The sequence below is a fragment of the Melanotaenia boesemani genome, chromosome 22 (genome assembly GCF_017639745.1).
Source record: "Melanotaenia boesemani isolate fMelBoe1 chromosome 22, fMelBoe1.pri, whole genome shotgun sequence".
Lineage (NCBI taxonomy): Eukaryota > Metazoa > Chordata > Actinopteri > Atheriniformes > Melanotaeniidae > Melanotaenia > Melanotaenia boesemani.
The window spans coordinates 17,050,739-17,070,460 of NC_055703.1; the positions used below are offsets into that span (position 1 = coordinate 17,050,739).

The 19,722-nt window shown below is 36.5% G+C and overlaps 1 protein-coding gene across 2 annotated transcripts in view; it reads left to right on the forward strand.

The window, feature by feature from the left end:
- The window catches only part of fndc1 (fibronectin type III domain containing 1), a 33,818-nt gene extending 18,339 nt beyond the window's left edge, over window positions 1–15,479 (forward strand). The window contains exons 12-22 of one of the 2 annotated variants that reach the window (XM_041975034.1): window positions 676–787; window positions 1,135–1,461; window positions 2,088–2,162; window positions 3,054–3,197; window positions 5,528–5,764; window positions 8,787–8,895; window positions 11,093–11,172; window positions 11,575–11,604; window positions 12,443–12,604; window positions 12,688–12,810; window positions 14,686–15,479. In XM_041975034.1, coding sequence (XP_041830968.1) covers window positions 676–787; window positions 1,135–1,461; window positions 2,088–2,162; window positions 3,054–3,197; window positions 5,528–5,764; window positions 8,787–8,895; window positions 11,093–11,172; window positions 11,575–11,604; window positions 12,443–12,604; window positions 12,688–12,810; window positions 14,686–14,801 — 1,515 coding nt within the window. In that variant the 3' untranslated portion in view covers window positions 14,802–15,479. The remainder of the gene's footprint in view (window positions 1–675; window positions 788–1,134; window positions 1,462–2,087; window positions 2,163–3,053; window positions 3,198–5,527; window positions 5,765–8,786; window positions 8,896–11,092; window positions 11,173–11,574; window positions 11,605–12,442; window positions 12,605–12,687; window positions 12,811–14,685) is intronic. The other variant, XM_041975035.1, reaches the window with a different exon arrangement.
- The last annotated feature ends 4,243 nt before the right edge of the window (window positions 15,480–19,722 follow it).

The window sequence follows — 19,722 nt, forward strand, 5'->3', positions numbered from 1 at the left end:
GTTCTAACAGCTTGGTAAATGCCAGTGCAGTTAAATAGCTATTAGCTGATACATAATAGCCATTTATACTGGCAATTTACATTTTGTTGTCCTTGGATGAAAATTATTACAATACTGACAACTTTATGGGGACAACGAATATGGTAAAAGCACAGTTATATGTTACACTCACATCGATCTATCTTCTGTCTATAGGAGGGATCTAAAACTGTCCTGCACGTTTCAGATGTTTCCCTGCTTTAACACACCTGACTTAAATTAATGGTCATAGTGTAGAACTTAATATGTTAAATCCATTTCATTAGCATCAGGTGTGTTAGTTTGGGCAGCACCCACAGCTTGCAGAAAAGTGGCCCTCATGCACAGGAGTTTGAGATCGCTGGTCTTTAGCATATTGGACATGTGGAAAGGATTGTTCCACATGTCCATTAGTGATTTGATAAAGTGGCATGCTAAAAATGGGCATTATGTAAAAACATTTGAATAAAGGTTTATTATGACAAATAAAAAGATAGTCAAAGGTAAACAGAAATGTTGAAGAAAACTTCATCCTTCTGAGATACCTTTAAAATCAGCCAAATTGTTGTTTTAAACATGTTTTTATTTTTTTATTTTACTGAAAATATATGACTGAAACAGATTATGACATAGATTCTAAAATGTTTGCCTGCCCAGGTGCTTGACTTGGAGCAAGGAGTTCTAATGAACCAGGATGGACAAGTTCTCCAAGACTCCCAAGGTAAACCCAAGAGGGTGGTCCTTGGAGAAGATGGGCGCACAATCTTTGGTAAGATGCTTCATTAACTTGTATTTTGAACTTACAAAGCTCAGACATAGGATAAAACTCTTCCTGATCAAATCTAGTTAGCTGTTTGTATATAAAGAAAACAAATAAAAAAAACAAAAAAAACAAAACATTGTTAAATTTGTTGGAAAGCTGTTGTAACTTTCTCTTGTTTCCATTCGGTAATGATTCTTTATTACGCAGATTGACTTATACAAAATTAAGAATCATGATTTAAAAATGGCTTCTTACATTTCTTTTTGATTATGTCAGTTTGGTTTAAACCTAAAGTCATATATATGTATATTGACTTAGTTTTTTTCTCCTGCTACTCTATCACCTACCACCAGATCATAGGGGCAGTCCCCTGGTAAGCCAGGAAGGTATTGCTTTGTTTGGACATGGCAGAGACAGCCAACCTGTGATCAATCCCAAAGACAAGGTCCTCATGGTTGGAGGGAAACCTGTTCTTGGTTTGGACATTGCTCGTCCCAGGACCACCACAACTACCATAGCTCCTACTACCACACCTGAACTCACTACCACTGAATGGACCACAGAGGAGTTAACCACTGCACTGCCATTCCCAACCTGTCCACCTGGAACATTCTCCAAAACAGATGAATATGGATATCCAGTTCCTGATCCAGAAGGAATTTTAGACTGTTATCCAGAAGGTGAGTCAACACACTACAGTGACCATATAAAAAATTAATCTAAATACAGATTTATGTGACACAGTATATTGTAGTGCCCCCAGTTACGATATTGTTTTGTTTATAGGTTCTCCACAGAGCTAAGTTGATTCAAGAGGAGACATAGTAAACATAAAGTTTGACCTCATTATATTTTTCAATTGTATTTGTAACAGTCGAGGATAAGGCTCTAAGTGCCTCCTGACTGTATACACAGAGTACAATAACTGAGTGTGCAACTGTGTGATAACATAAAATGATGTGTGCGTCTATGTGAGACTATGTGATCTACATGTAAGTGTCTGTGTTTGGGAGTTGGCTGTGGTCAGACACTGCTGGTTTAAACACTCCACAAGCTGGCAGCTGCATATTTTCATTTTGTCACCATAAACCAAAAACACACATGCATGTACACACAAGGACATTATTGCTATTTCTGAGCAGAAAGATATATAAAAAATACATACAAACATATTCTAAAGATATCATGTTTTGTTTTTTTTATACTTTTTTTTGTTGCATTGCATTAACTTTAGATTCACTAAGAGTATTGATGTGTTTGTGGTCCTGTGACATTGAAGCTACAGCTTTTTCTGCTTCTCTGACAGAGGACTCCTCAGGAATGGAAATGGACCACATGTTTACAGTGTCCATGGTGCCTGATGCTTTAGCTCTTGAGAAAGGTATTGGCTGAGTCTGGCTTGGGACCGACCTATCTATCGCCACAGGGCTGGGATGGACTAAGCTGCACTGTATGCTCAATGTTTTTTGAAAGTTATACTGCTTGTTTGTTTCCATGTTTACTTGTGGTTAGAGCTGCATGACAATAATTAACTTTCTCTCCCTCCTTTCTTTCATTTTGTTTCTCTTCTTGTTCATTTGTTTTGCTTGGTCTTGGTTCATTACTGGGGTTTGGATATTTTTCATTATAGGCTGTTTTCAATCACTTCTATTCCAAAAGTCTTTCTGCATGAGGAGAATGTCCTGGCTGATAATTTCATGCAATTTATTTAATGTTCCAACATTGCTTTGTAATGTAAAAGATTCATCTAAACTACAGCCAACAACTAGCTGAATGAGGAACTGCAGGGATTGGTTGATTTAAATTTTAATTTTAATTGCATGCAACATTTTCTCTCTGTTTTGCGATTTCTTGAAAAGTCCACATTGCATGTAAAAATATTCCCTCTCTCCTGCTGTGGTACTGAGCTGGTTGCATGTGTGTGGACCATGATGTAATGCCAAGGTCCACTGGAGAAGTATGGGACAAAAACTGTGATGAAAGAGGAAAGAGCTCATTTAATTTCACCCACTGAAACCTTACACACTTGTTAGCTTTGGAGACTTGTGAAATGGTCGTCACACACATGGAAAATATGGGTAGCAAATATAAAGCTGGGGTCTTAAGTCCTTTGAAAGTGACCTCACACATCTGTTCACAACTAATTAAACTGGTATGACACTCATTACACAGTTATTGGGACAATTACGAAGGATTAATGAAATTAAGCAGGATTGTATCAAGTTAATATTGTAAATCTAATCAAAGGGTTATTGACATATGTGGTTCTTAGATGAGATGATTCTCCAGACTACCTTGCTGCCATCTACTGCTCCCACCACCACTATTTCGAGCCCAGCTACAGAGCCGCAGACCAGACCGTTCAATGAAAGTCCTTCATCTGCGTTTGACCTCAGTGGAAAGAAGCGCTTCACAGGTACTCAAAGACTTAAATATGTGTCTGAGCAAATTTACATCTACTCACTCTTGTCTTTAAAGCAAAAAGCACTATTCTCTGCTTTAAAATGTTGCCATATACTCAAAAGAAAACATTTAACTAGTTCATTTCATGTATTTTGTATTTGTGTGAGGTCCCAAATCCTGATGAACCAGCAAGGAATTATATTCAATGTTTGTGGATGTCCTCAACTTTATGATGTGTTGTAGTGTTTTCCTCATTTTCCACAGCCATAAAAAGAACCAGATATTATTGTTTCAGTAAATTCTGTTCCAAAAGTTAGCCTTAAATTTCTAACTTCAGATTTTAGGTTTTCATTTTGAATGATGGATTATGATTTAATAGAACTTTTAGGCCATAATGCATGAACATCTTCCAGAGAGGATTATTATATAAGGAACCAAAAACCCCAAACAATAAGTTTAACTTTTATTTGATGTATCGAAAGCCATAGTCATCTTTCATCCAACATTTCCTGTTAACAGGAGAGTATCTTTATATGTCATTTTCTCTTTATTCAGTGATTAACTAGAATAACACCATCAGTCACATATTTTTTGTGTGTGCTTATGTATTTGAAGAAGGTTTTTAAATGCTTTACATCTTGAATGTCTCCCAGCTATGTTTCATTTAATAGCAGAGTAATAAATCTGATTCTTGATCTTGGCTTTCTTAGCAGTACCTCATAAATAACTTATAAATATAAGACCCTCTCAGACTGTACAGATATCATTTGTTCCAAAAAAGGAAAAAACTATAAATACACCTTAATTGGATTGTCACAAAGTTCACAAAGGAAACTTTGTTCAGGTCCAGTAGACTTGTTTCTTGTTAATATACAGCCCTGGCTGTAGTTTAGTTTCAATGATGGTGTAGTGTTTTTTTTATTTATTTATTTTTGTTGTTTGTTTTGTTTTATTTGTTTTGTTTTTATAGCTTATTTTACTTTGCATAAACACACAAACATTTTCCAAACTATTAAAACTACAAAGTCTCTATGTGGTTATCATAAAATACAGTATTTTGGAGATTCTGGGCCTTTGGAGTTAAGGTATATTGCTCTGGATGTGGTTAAGCCCACAGTGCTTTGAGCTTCTTCAGTATGTAATCTTTGTAAATGGCTTTACTTTTTGCTTACTAACAAAATGAACACCGCTTGTCAGTACTTTGTTACAAATCTTTTAAAAGTAGAAATTTATGGCCATGTCTTTATCAGTACAGTACCAAAACTTGGATTATCTTTTTTAAAATGAGTAATTAGATAATAAAAAACCTCACAGCGTACTATCTATCATGGTAAACAGCTGCTATCTGTTGACTACACACCTCACTAAGCCATCTGAAAGCTATTATTCTCCTGAGTGAAAAAAATGGAAATCATAAAAGCTAAGGGTGCTGGCCTCAGCAGAGGAATAAGACTGTTGACTCGACTTGGAGACTTCCTCCTTTTTTATTAGTTTAATATATTTCAGGTGAACTAAGCAGCTTTGTAATCTGCTAACTTTCCTTAGATGGAGGGTCCAGCAGAGACTTCTGCATCTCATTATTTGTCCAGACATGGTTTGTTTGAATGAATCTAAACTAATTGAACAAATAATTCTTAGCACTTGTGTGAATGTGCTTTCCGCTCACTTCCAGACGTTTTTTTTTTTCTTTTTTTTCTATAAGACAAAAATAAGAGTAACAAGATATTTGGGTTTTTAATTAAAAAAAAAAATAATAGCAGAAAAAATAAATAATGCCTTAGTAGACTTCTATAGAAGCTAAATTGCTTAGATTCTGTTTCCCATTAATCCATGTCAGTTTTGCAGACATTAGTTTCCTTCACTACTTTTGGATATGAATTTTTAATCAAGCAGAAGAAAACAGCTTGTCTTTGGAGACCAGTTCTTTAAGCTTTTAAAGATTTCTGTCACGCATGAGCAAAGAAAACATGTGGATCTTTCACGTGTGTGAGCCTGCACGGATCCTGGACATGTAGAAGCTGGACAGAAATACACACTCACATGCACTTTGTGAATAGACACACACATAAATCTGTTTGTCGGGAAAACAGATGATGCATTTTAGTTGAATGAATGTTTAGTACAAACAGGTCATGTGTCTGCCGATCAGTCTCAACATTAAAATCACCTGCCTGATATTGTGCAGATCTGGTTAAAAATAAAATGGAGTGGTGTTTTTTTTTATTTCTTCTTGTTTCCTCCTTTCTGTCATAATTATTCTTTTGTTTTATAAATTGTTAATACAAAGACAAGTATGACTCAAATGCACAAAATGGTAATTAATGACTTAATTTCTGCCCTCAGCTCCTTATGTAAACTACATCCGGAAAGACCCAGGCGCTCCTTGCTCTTTAACGGAGGCTCTAGAGTACCTTCAGGTAGACGTCCTGGAAAACCTGCTAGAGAAGGACAGTCCATCAGCCAATCAGAAACAGCCTCCAAAGAACAAGCCTCATAACCTCACCGTGGTTGCCATGGAAGGTTGCCACTCCTTCATCATCTTAGATTGGGCCCGTCCCTTGAAGGATGACATGGTGTCAGGTAAGGAATGGTTCTCCTGTGCTTAAACTGTACACACAACCCTACTTACATTTACCTGAAGTGCAACTTTCTTTTTAATAACTAGTAATAGACCAAATGTGCAAGTGAACTGCAGGTGTCACAATGATTTGAACACAATGTTTAGTAGGAATCTGTTCTAACATTAGCAAAATGTTATGACTAGGGCTGCATCCACAGTGAGTCATCACTTTCAGCAAAGTGTACCAAAAGTCTGGTATATAATGAGAAGTCAACATCTAAACTTAAAAGATATTCTATCCATAAAACTTTTTTTCATTTTCTTGCTGTCAGCTAGTTTATACATCTTGGACTCCTTTACTTTCTGAGTTAAAAACAAACTTTTCGACAGGATGGCTCTCCTCTGAAGCTGACAGTTAAAAAAGGACAGATGTTGTTACATAACCGGTGCTGAGTGTCTGTTAAATCATATCAAAGCACTGTCTTGGTTGAAAACATGTCTGCTGGTTAACAGTCAGTCCAGCTATGGAAACCACCCCCCCTGGGGCATCACTACTGTTAATATGTTTTTATTAGGTAAAAGATAAAGGTCATCTGTTGTGGTTCAACATATATGTTTAATATATTACCAGCATCCCTCTGGATTCACATTTTAAGAACTCAATCCAGCAGTTTGTCGTTAATAAACACAGTTTCAAGTGAACACGTGGGAGAAGGCTGCTCAACTCTCACTGTTTCACATGGAAAGGCAAGAATCGTCTGACCCAGAAGCTGACATATGGAAAATAGGTAATAAAAAGAAGCTGAAGATAACAGCCTACTGTTTGAGGCTGTGTGGACATCAGGGATAGCAGTCTGGCCAGATAGAGAGTCAGTGTGTTTTCTTTGGCAGACAAACACAAGCTCCTGGTCATGCTGTGGAATTGTTAGTTCTCTGATGTATAAAACAGATAGATGGTGTGCTGTCATGGTGTTTTCTTCCTTTTTTTTATCTGTTCTTCTGTGTGTTTACTCTCTCCTAACTGGCTGTCCTGATACCCATTTTAGACTTTATTTCTCTTTTGGACATTAGTTTGGGTAAGCAAATCTTTGGGTTTCGGCTATCCATCTCTTATTCTCAACAAACTGTCAAAAAGATCAAAACCAAAGTGCATCTGAAGCCATATTTAGTTCATTTGCCTGTGCCATAGTTTTATTATTGTCTAACAAACATTAAAATACACCGTGAAGCAGAAGCTGCCATAACATGTTTCATGCAGTATCCATTTTTCTTTCCAGAAACTGATCACCAATTTCTAAATAAACTACTGTGCCCATACCTGTCATTTTGAATAAAACATGCCACAAAGTGTTTGTTTAATATTCAGTGTGTGTTTGCACAACTATGCTTTACCGTTGGTGAGTCAAAGCTTTAAAAACAAGCAAACGCAAGCAGCCGTGAATGTGCATCTTTCACCTGAACCCAATGGTTATGGTTCCATTTACTGTGAAGCTGGAGGAAATTTTCCTTAAAAATTTTTGGACAGAATCATTCTCTGAGTATTATAAATGTTGGTTTTGGTTCAACAGCTTAATTTTCAGGGAAACATCTGACAAATTTATATCCAAAGTATGGAAAGATACTCTGTGCAGAGCACATAGGCAGCTGGCAAATGCAGGATGCTCTTAGAGACCTGTAGTTTATGTAAAATGGAAAAGGAATTGAAATCCAAAAGGACAAAAAAGAAAGTGGCTTGTACTTTCCTTCTAAACTGTGAGAAGCCAGCTATGTTGGTGTGGCTCCACTAAAAACAGAAAGTCCACTTGTAACAGTAGTTTGATGTGCAGCAGAGCTGCTCTCCATAGTTTTAAGGCAAATTAGGTCTGTGTGACCGCAAGTTACTCACTGAAAATCTGACAATATGTCTGTGGAGGTGAGGAAGAGAGGAAAACACACAGAGGCAAAGAAGTTGGAGGACAGTTAAAATAAGCTACAGAAAAGAAATCTGAACATCAGCGTTTCTTTAAGGATTAAATGAGAGACCACCTAACAAAACAAAAACCTGCAGATAGTTTTTAAAAATCAGCATAAAGTCGTGTAATTTTTAATCCATAACCTCTCCTAACTGGTTTGTAGCAATTTAACAAAGAGTAAGAGTCCAAGGACACATCACTGTTCACCACAGGATACCATCCCATCCCATACCACTTTATTTACAAAGCACTTTTAAAACAACAACAAAGCTGACCAAAATGCTGCACAATGAAATAAAAAAAGAAAAGATTTCAAGGAAGATAGGCCAAGCTAAAATATAGCAAAAACTCAAGATAAAACAGCAATAAAAGTAATAAGAGAGTCCAAAAAACTAATTAAATAAAATCCACAAAAGAAATAAAATCGTAGATGGGATGGCCTTTCTGACCTCAAAATGCAAACTTTTTTTGCCCATTGAATATGATGCAGCAGTAATTTCATGACTATTTCATAAAAGTAATGTTGGAATAATATTGTATTCTCCTGTTGTGTTATTTTTATGACAATTTCCACAGAAATTCAGTGAAAATAGTGTCTGATTTTTTCATGTTTTGCTCTATTTTCTCAGATCAGTTATGGCAATAAAAGGACTAACAAGGGTCTTTCTCAAAATAACACTTCCTTTGTACTGAACCTCACCATATTGCTGTGTTTCATTGAAAACTTGATATAAATGACCTTCTCTATATTTATAACTCATTGTTCTTTTTTAAAACAGAGGACCCCTCCCACCTACTTTACACCTACTTTCAGTTGTTACCTTCAGGGAGACGTTAAAAAGTCCCATTGGCCTGGAAAAACATCTACAAGAAATCCTTAATTCCCTCTGCCATAACCATTCTGAATAATATTAAATATGCACAACTCATCTTACCTTTTTCTTTTTAAATTGAATGTCTTGTTTGTTTTAAATGTTGTAATGTGTTTTCTTAATTTTTTTTTTTTTTTTTGAGCTTGAGCTTGTCAAAGAAGAATTTCTGTCACTGCTTGGGACAGACAATAAAGTTCTATTTGCGTTCTTCCCTACAGGCTACATGGTCCACAGTGCTTCATATGATGATGTTCTTAACAATAGATGGTCCTCCAGAGCCTCGAGTGGGACACATCTACCTGTGGAGAATCTCAAGCCTAACTCTAGGTAAAATATATGCCACTGTACACTACATGCCTCACTGTATGCTTGGAGTGAGGTTAATGTGTGCACTTCCAAGTGATTTACAGTATCATACCACACGAGGGAATAATGAAAAGCAAGAACCTGATTTTACAGAGATTTGCTTGGATGCAAGATCTTTTATTCTGAACCCTGTGTGACAGAAGCTGGATCTGTCCTGCATGTTTGTATGTGATTTATATCGTGCATGCATATCAAACCAGACTGAAGCTGATCAAAGTGGATTGTGAGTTGGATGCTGTAGATCTGAGAAAAGCTTCCACAGAGTGAAATAAATCAGTTTGGCTAAAAAGAGGCAGACTAAAGAACGGATTTTGATTCTGATGTGACATGTTGTAAAACTCCGTTGAGGTCTTGGAAAATTTAGTGGAACGTAAATATAGCACATATGATCTGACACTTACTCACAGATACAGCCTTTGCAGTCTGTTTTAGTTATTAGAGTTTCCACAACCATGGCTTACAAGACACGGGTTAGGATTTTCACAGTTTTTGTAAAACATTCATGGAAATAGACTCCAGAAAAGATGAAGAGGTGTAAGGTGGATAGACCAGATATTGTTGCATTTTTTCACCTCAACCAGTGAAGATTAATACATAAATTCTCTGCCATCCTCTGACTTTCTAAGTGGTAAAAAAGGATTCTACAATATGCTGTTTTGTGATATTTTTTATTCCCCTACACATTTGTGTATTTTTTGTCCCCTTTTCATCTGTTTTGCCTTTGAAAAAGACAAGAATAGATTTATAAGATGCAGTTTCAACCAGAGTATCTTCATACATATTTAAATCTAAAGATTCAGCCATATTTCAGTGTCTTAAAAGAAGCAAAGTTGTCCTATTATCAATGTATCTATAATAACAGAAAATGGGCCTTTTGATACAGATGGTTTAGAGGGAATTCCTAAACCTTATGATTGCAATATCTGGAGATAAATTGAAATATATCTAATTATATAAGCATCTAAAGTGTCTCAAAAACTTTTTTTTTACAAAAATGCTGAAAATTGAATGATTTCAGCTTCTCAAATGTAAGACTTATTAGTGAAGTTATTTTCCTTGAAATTTAATAATACCAGACAAGACATTTAATGATATCAATTTGTGGTCCAGGTAAAAATAATAGGCATTTTTACTGCTTTTATTTATGCATCCATTGATTTTTTTTTCAACAGATTAAAGTGAAATAATGATTGGAAAAATAAAAAATCGAAGCCTAAACATTATTAGCTTTAGCCCTCTTTCTCTCTGTATAAAAGTGTGTGCATTTCCAGTTTTATTAGCTTTGGGCTCCTCTGTCATGTAATCTGAGAATCGGATCATTAGGCTGGATTTGCATGTGCAGTTTCCATCAATATTTCATTCTAAATAGGGCTCAAACTCTCCTGTTTTAAAAAGTTTTAGAGTCTGTCTTGAGGCATCATTTTGCACTCTGTTTTTACTTTCTACATCACATACACTATTTTTCAATCCACTCCACTTTTTCCCTCTGTCTCCTCATTCATTACATCATCTTTAGGCAGCTGCATTACTTCGTGTCTCGCTCTCTGTGACATATTTTAGTCAGCTTTGTCACATGGCCGTGGTGATTAGATCCAGGCTCTGTGGCTGCATGTGATGAAAGTCTTCGGGCTGAAAGCAATGGACCATGAGCTTACTGTGTGTGACCTTTCAGAATTGGGGAAAACAAAAAGAAAATGTGTATTCATGAGCTTTTTACAGTGGAACCGTTTGCAAACTCTTGAAGTCACTGTTGTTTAGACATGTCATTTGTCATTTGCCAAGAAAGTTTCTGATACACAAGGCTTACAAAGCTCATGAGAAATTTCTCTCTTGAATATTCACTTTCTTTCAGTCACTCATGATTTCGTACTCTCCCAGCATTTATACTGTATATTTATTTCTGTGCTTCACTTTTTCCATATCTGTCATATGCTGTCATTCATTACTTTTCTTTTCTTTGCCTCTCTTAGATGTGCTTTTCACTCTCAATAACTTTTGTTCCCTTAAGCACTTTTGGTCTAAAGAGGAGGACTCTTGGATCAGGCAAACTAAAACATACCAGGTCATCTGGTGTACTCATTGTATTTTCCAGCTGCAACCCTTAAACCACTAAATTCCTCATTGAATCTTGATATTGTGTTTTTTTCTTTTCCTGCAGGTACTACTTCAAAGTGCAGGCCAAAAATGTGTTTGGTTTGGGACCATTCAGCGATACCCTCACATATGTCACTGAATCAGGTGTGTTTGTAAATATAAACTTTGACATGTCCTGCTGTTTAGAACTCAGAATTTAATCCAGGGGTGGGGAACATTGGTCCTGCAAGCTGTTGGATCCATTTGATTTGAATCTGTTGAGTTGTGGTAGGGAAACATCTAAAACTTGCAGGATCAGGGTTCCTCATCACTGTGTTGAACAAATAGTTTTTTTTTTTACTGTACAGAAAAGTGTGAAATGCTCAAATACTTAACAAATATGTCTTGGTTACATTCATTTTTCTTGTAACGAGTGGTATTCCTATAACCAGGTGCTTACTGCATTATGTGGTCCATTAGTCTTTCATTCCCATAACCAGGTGAATGTATTAGGTATGGGCTGCTGTCCTTTCATTCTGAGTGAAATGTTCACATTCCATCTTTCAGATGATCCTCTGCTCATCGAAAGGCCACCCGGTAAGTGTGTACACTGAGAGCACATCTCTAAACTCTGGAATGAGGTTTTAAAAACACATTATAGGATCAAACTCAGGGTAGAACTTCACTTTTAATGCTACCACTGTCTGATAATAATTTAAGAGCACAGAAGGTGAGTTTATCAAAATAATATACAGAATCTGCAAATATTAGGTTGCTGTTGAAATACAGTAATTAGGACATTGCAGTGCAAAAAATAAAAACAAGTTTGTATTTCAAATGAAAAGTAAGCTGTGTGTTTGTGCCTTAATCATAATTCTTTAATAACCATGTTTCTTTTACACATACCAAAACATTTCACACATGCGCTGATAAATAACTGATTCTGCCCACAGTGAGAGCTGTTTGTTATGGAAAATTAACCTGGAGAAACCGTACGGTACATACAAGTCATGGAAAAACTCCATATCCTTTTTACATTCCCATTGGGTAGTTAGCAGATGTAGCTCAAACCATACTGGAGGAGGAATTCTGGCAGAGCTAAAAGTCAGTAGGCCAAGCTTTATTCACTCCAAACAGATCAAAGTGGGTCCATCAGCAAGTGAGACCTTAAAGAGACAGCAGACAAAAGTGTTTCAAGCAGAAGGTGACAGAAGGTGCTGAAGCAATGTAACACAGTAGCTGAAGCAACACTATAAGAAAAATAGCATGTTTTTGAACATTACAGTAATAAGCTTCTGTTCGTTTAATGCCTTAAATAAACATTTTAACCTGTAAATGAGCCGTAGGTCTTTTTTCTAAGACTTTACAAATGATCAATGACACTGCTAGCTAATTTTAATACTATAAAAATGACCCCTCCTCTGTTTCTTCTCAGGTGGAGAACCAATCTGGGTCCCGTTTACCTTCAAGTATAACCCAGTCCACAGCAGCTGTAAGGGCAGTCAGTACGTCAAGCGAACGTGGTACAGGAAGTTTGTGGGTGTGGTTCTGTGTAACTCTCTTCGATACAAGATCTTCATGGGAGATGGTCTAAGAGGTAACAAGTCTCATGGATCCAAGGTTTAGATCTCACTCCACCTTAAAATTATTTATTTAAATGTGCTTCCTGTCCTCCCACAGAGCCATTTTATAGTATAGGAGATACAGTTGGCCAGGGAGAGGATCATTGCCAGTTTGTGGACTCCTACAGGGATGGAAGAACAGGTCCAGCCTACCTTTCAAATAATTTGCCCTCGGCACAAGGTAAACAAAACTACACATGAGTTTTATTGTTCAGTGTAGCATATTATGTCTTTTTTGTCCATGCAGCCTGGCTTTTAGGATACAAAATAGCTCTGCGGTGAACCACTGAGCTGATTTTATCTGTGCAATAAACACCGAAGCAGCATAATGTTGAAATAAATACTTGTTAAAGGGATTTACATGTTTTGGAGTAAATGTCTTCTGCTTTTTATTACTGTATTACTCCAAGCCATTTTCAATATTACCATAACTAATCAGATTAATGTTGTAACCTCCTGGCAGTTCTAGTTTTCATATCATTTTAGCATAAAATAAAAATTCTTGAAACTTGCTCCAAATAAGTAATCAGCTTCATGTAAATAGATCATGGTGTCAGATTTTTTTTTTTTTTTTTTTTTTTACTTTTCTAAGATGGAAAAGACATGACAAAATTTGCAAAAACAAATTTAAATCATAAAAAAAACCATGAAATGAACTTGGTTTTGTAGCAGTTTCTTTGTGTTGAGCTTTTAATAACAGGGTTGGATTTTTCTGTATCTGAGTTGGTTTATTATTCCCATAAAAAGCAAGAACTCTTTCCTGTGCTGGATAAATGAACTGATCCCCGAAGACATGTTTAACCAACATAGAACAGGTCATAGATAAATTGATTAATACAATAAAAGGTTCAGTAATTTACTATAATGACCATGTGATGCTTTTTCTATTAAACACTCCCAAATTATGATTCAATAATACATTTGGACAAATTTCCACCCATGAGACACTTTTGGCAACCAGATTAATGATGTGGCATTTTTGTGGGATTTTGAGAATTTATTTAGGAAATGACCTGCGCAAATGGTTGAACTATGCTTTAAGTATTTACTTTTTATTAAAGACACACATTTCAATTCTTCTGTTCTATTTTAAGTTGTTTGACATCTGTTCTGAGCTCTAATTTCTTTATAATTCATTTCTATGTCCTAGCAGAAGATATGACTGTTACCATCTTCTGTTTGCCTGTTTATTAGAAAGGTTGTGCAAAATCTTTCCAGATTAAGTTTATGAAACATGAACAAATTTTATGAACAAAAAGAAAAAACCCCTTCCTTTTGAACAATGCATTCTCTGATCACTGTTATTACACTGGAACTTGGATGAACGCCATGGAACCGATCAGTAAAAACAATGAAGCACAGCTCAGAGAGGAGGTCCAGATTACGGTGGTCTGGTGCAGACAGTCATCTCAACCTGAACACCAGGAAGACCAAAGAAATCATAATTGATTTCAGGAAGAAGAGGACCACACATCACTCAGGCCTGAGCATAGGTTGGGAAAGGTGGAGGGACACAGACTTTAAGTTCCTTGGACAAAACACCTCACAGGACCTGGGCTGCACTGTGAAAACCACCCACCAAAAACTTCCCTCATCTCTCTTGAAGAACTTCTACTACTGCAGAAAAGAATGTCCTAACGTACGGGTACACAGAATGGTACCCCTGCTACACCGTAGCAGAGAGGAAACAGCTGCAGCAAGTCATCAAGATGGCTAAGAGGTCTGTTCGCTCCCCACTCCCACACCTGGACGAGATTTACATGAGTTGTCTCCTCCAATGGGCCACAGAGATTCTGAGCAACCCAACCCACCCAGACACTGTTCATCACCCTCCCCTCTGTTCAGACTCATTACAACCCTAGCCCACAGACTCAAACACAGATTCTTCCCCATGAAAGTGGATATATATATATATATATATATATATATATATATATATATATATATATGTATGTATGTAAATGTAAGGGAAACAATAATTTGCCCTTTAATTGAATCCTGGCTTTATGCCATAAGCTTTATAGTTGGATTTAAAGTCATACTCTCTGTGTTGCAGGATTTTACCGTGCCTACAGACAGGAGCCTGTTGCATTTGGAGTTATTGGCCGACGTACACCCTATCCATTTGTAGGCTGGTATGAGTGTGGGGTGCCAATCCCTGGGAAGTGGTAACTCAGGACTAAGAGGAGACATCGCAACCAGGAGTAGCAGCTCTGCATCCTCCTGCAGACTCTCACCTTTGCTGATCCTAACCTGAAAAACAGACTTTTGCTTGTGAGCACAAAAAGACACCACTACGAATTTATTACAGCTTCCAAAAAAAGAGGATATAGTACTTTTAACAATACAGTGTATATCATTACATTGCACTTTTTATATAAAGCAGTCTGTATATTAGGGAAAAAGAAGCATGTGTGCTCTTGCTTAGCTTAATTTGTATCTCAAAGTGCCCTTGTATTTTTAGAGACAGGTCCTTACCCAGTGATTATTTATCTCATTAAATTGGACTCACATGTGGTCACATGTGGTGAGTGACATTGCACCAAAGTACAAGCTGCAAAGCAAACTGTACAAATGGATACTTAAGTTGTGTATAGGTCTGTTCATTTTTACTTGTAGCATTTGTATTGAATATTGTAATGGCTTCTGACAGGAATGTTAAATCTGTATTTGTTCTAAAACCATCACTGTTTTGTTTATTATTCTTCATATTCTTTCATTTTTACACCCTTTTAGTATTCATCACAATTCATTCAATTACTGTGTAAATTTTTACATGCACACAGACAAAGAATAAAAGACCAAATATTTGCTCAGGAACTGCGGGAGATTGAATAAAGGTGCTATAAAAACCACACAAATCCAAAAACATGAATCATATCATACTTTCCCTCACTGCCACATTCTTTTTCTGCAGCAGCTACCACAGGTGATCCAGACCTACTTAATCAGCCTAATGGAAAACTCGAGTAACAAAGTTTAGCTGAGCCAGTTGGAACAATAAATGTTATAACCCAATATGAGTGGCAAAAAAGCAGACATAAAACTACGTTTTTGCAAGTTTTATGTCCTTTAGTTGTGAAGGATCTGATAGAGCCATTGCATTTCTTTGGAAAAAGTGCAGACTACCTTGATTTCAACCCAGTAAGATGTCAAAACAACACATCATGGGCTCAAAAATTAAGCCAATGCAAAATTCCAAAACCTGCAGTTTTTCAAATGGCCTCTTGAGGTTTTCTTCAAACTCAAGCTAATGGCTACATGTTAAACTGTGCAGGAGTACATACTTTGCAACTAAAGCATCTGGCAAAGTCACAAACTAGCTTCCACCATTCAGATGAACATAACGGAGCCACACAGATCCATTTAGTGATTTAAAAACCCACCTTCCTGAACATTGAATTCTCCAATCTTTTGTGCTTCAGAAAGAAACAGATAGTTCTGAGATGTTGTGATTAAGGTCTTATGAATGTCATGAGAAATGCAGCTGCCTCACCAGGTTAGAGCTGATCCAGTCTGGCACCAACACATTACAACAGTACTCATATAAACCTTCACAAACCACAGAGATACGTATGTTAAAAGGAGTGTGTGAAGTTAATTCTTACCCTATTGGTCTGTATGTCTTTGATATAAGCTGGGAATATGCATTTCTGATCTCCAACCACAAAAGATCAAGGAAAATATCACCTGCCAATCCAACTCAGCAAAGGTTTCTCATTTCTGAATGTGTTAGATCACATCTGTAAAATGCAACATTTTACTTATGTTTTACAAACTGTTTACAAAATTTTGAGCTTTATGCTGGCAAGTATTGACAGAATTATGTCTTGTATGCAAATAGATACATATCCATAAATATCCTAAATGTTATTTGCAATACAAACACTGAAACTTATGCAGAATCATAAAATCATATATACATGATTACTTTTTATCCAGCAGTGGATGCTGTACTTTAGTTTTCTGTAGTCTTATTTTATAAAAACTGGTGGAAGATTTAAGTGTTAATAAACTGTAACATTATATTATATATCTTAAATTAGCAAACTAACTGGAAATTTTAACATGTTTTATTTACATTTAAGGAGTTCTGAATACTTTTGGTCTCTGCTGCATTCAACCAATCCATGTCTGTGGTGTTGAAATTGGAGAGACTTTAGCTGATTTTTTTAGATTGTTTGAAGCTGGATTTTATTTAAATTACTTACCAGATATGATGGAACTTGCTGTTATCTTAAATTCAGATAAAATCTTTCCCAAGGAAAGAGGTTTTCATTTTCAGGCCCAAAAACAGCTGTGGCTCTTAGAGTTCACTGTTTTGTTTGAAAACAAGTTTTTCTCCAGCTGTGTGAAAATATAAAACAGAATAAAACAATAATTATAAGTGGGTCTGCAGCACAAAAAACAGGAGGAAAAGCTCTCTCCTTTATGGCTGACTTACTGGAGTGGCTAAGTTTGTATTTCTTTCCAGTTCATCCTTATTGCATTTATGAGATTTTAAGATTATTTCTCAACCATGAAACTGATTGTTCTGTCTCCTGAAAGTAATTATGAGCATATTTCTATCAATTTTAACTCTTTGAGCAATGATTATGATATCCAGCAGCAGGCCAAGCCACTTACTTTTAACACATGAAGTGCAACTCAGCCTAATATTAACCTTGATGGAAAAGACTCTTTAATACCTGCAGGAGTAGGGAGCCTAATCATTGCTATAGCTTGTATTCATAATTTGAGACTATATAAATGTCATTCACATCACCACAAGGCATAAAGTAGATAGAGAAGACAGAGTGTAAAAAGCATCCCTTGCATTTATTTGGTAAAACGCCTTCTCATCTTCTGAACTTCTGGCTGAGATTTGACCCATTACAGCCACTTGCAGCACATAGGTATCACTTTGAGTGCCTCAATGGGTTAAAATACATTGACCTTTCCTAAAGGGAGTTCTGAATGAATATAAAGTATGTCCCCTTAGCAATGACTGAGATATAGTAATTGTTTTTGGAGTCATAGCAGACCAATTTGTCAACATTTTGGTAGTTTGATGTCACATTTTAAGCATATTTTCCAGGTATGCTGTGGGTGGATAAAAACACTCTGCTAACATGAGTTTTTAGTGACTGATGAGGCTCTACCTGCCTCACAATGTTTCCATTGGCTGCAGGTTGTAGCCTCATTTCATCCAAGTAGAAAATGAATGACATTTAGTTTTAAATAAAAGGAAAAACCCTTTCCTGCTCTGAGATGGCTGATATGAATCTATATTTGTTTAAGTTTTTTTTCCTTTAAAAAAAATAAGGAAAGTAGCAGTGAAGGAAGTAGGAAAAGTAAGAAAGGCTAAAGAATGATGACACAGAGGGACAAAAACATTTCATACGTTGCATACACACATGTGCATGATGGCTGCCACATCTGCTACAAACGTTAGAGAAGATAAAGTCACTGTGTGCATGTGTGTCCTGGTCAGAAATCATGAGTGCTGTCAGGGGGAATAAGGAAAATAGAAATCCATAACCAATACAGTGGGATGACGCCAAGCTACATGCAAGAAAACAAAACCAGGATCCAAGATTTAAACTCTGCATCACTGCTTTCTCCAAGGGGACTGGATATTGGAAGGGCCTGAAACACATAAACTGGAGTAATGTGAGCCTAAAACTCCTAAATGATCCATCATAATGCTGTTATTATCATAATAACAAAAAAATCAATACTCCAAACATGAGTTGTAGTCTTATAAAACTAAAAGCACCTCCCACAGCTGAGAGTTTAAAGGTAGAAACCACAATGTGCTTTCAGGAATATCGATTCAAAGATATTTCAGTACAACATGCAAGGGTTACTGTGTCACTTCAGTTCCACCAAAACAAAGAGCCAAAACAAAGCAACAGCAAGTCATCAGCACATATCAGTCTTTAAATGCTTCCTATCCAAAATGAAAGCTACAGAAGCAACAATGGACTCTCTTTTTTTATTCAGTTTGCACTCATCTTTGATTGGCTCGATTGGTTGGTTGCCCCTTGAGTAAAGACAAATCATTCTGACATCATTTTCCTAGAAGATTTGAAATACTAATCAGCTGTGAATTTAAATGAAAATAAGAATTGTGTTTTTGTTGCCTGCATCTGGAGACTATGTTGTTCCTCCCACTCACAGTCTGCTTTTGTTGCTTCACCATGTTTCTACAGAGACACAGAATAGATAAACCAGACACCGGCATTAGAGACGGCCTTTTGCTTTTTTTTAAGTGTTTTGCAGTCATTATGGTTTCTTCTACATATTTGAAGGGAAGGGAGAGGCAGGTGGTTTTCCAACTCACTCCCAATCCAGTTCATGAAATTTGAATGAAACATAATATTCTGGGGTCTGACTTTTTCTCTCTTATTTGGATTTTGTCTTCATCAAGGCTGGTTTGCCTAACCAAATGTTTCTGCTGGCTTCTGTTTTCATTGAAAATTTACTTTCTCTCACTGTAACAGTACACTTTAAATGTAGAAGTCGATTTTTTATGCCACATTTGGTTTGATGAAGCAGGGCAGAAGACAAAGACATAAGTGGTGGATGCCTTATCAGGCATATGCATGTATCCAAACACTCATCCATGAATGCAGCCCTCTGACTTTCTCCATGGATGTTAAAATATATCTTTTTTTTTTTAATGACTATGACACCCATCCATAATAAAACTTCGAATGTCAGCTATCTTTCAATGTCTGTAATTGTTTTTCAGTCAAGGTCTATGCACAGAGCAAACTGCTGATCTATATAAAAAAAAGTCCATGCTTGTCTGATTGAGTCCAGGCCCAGCTGACTTTCCACACTTGGATCTGATATTATAAATTCAGATACTTTTCAAACTGGCCTCTCAATACCAGACAGCTACTTTAGCCACTATTCTACTGATCATGAAAGGGCTTCCTTACATTTGAATATAACTGCTTAGAGGAGCATTGCAATCACACAGGGAAATAATCAATTGTGGTTTTGAAAGAATGCAGGTCTGCTTGCTGTTTTCCGAATGCTGCTTTTTTTTGTGTGTTTGTGTTTCTCCTTGATGGGAGTCCAATACTATTTGAGCTGGAAAAAC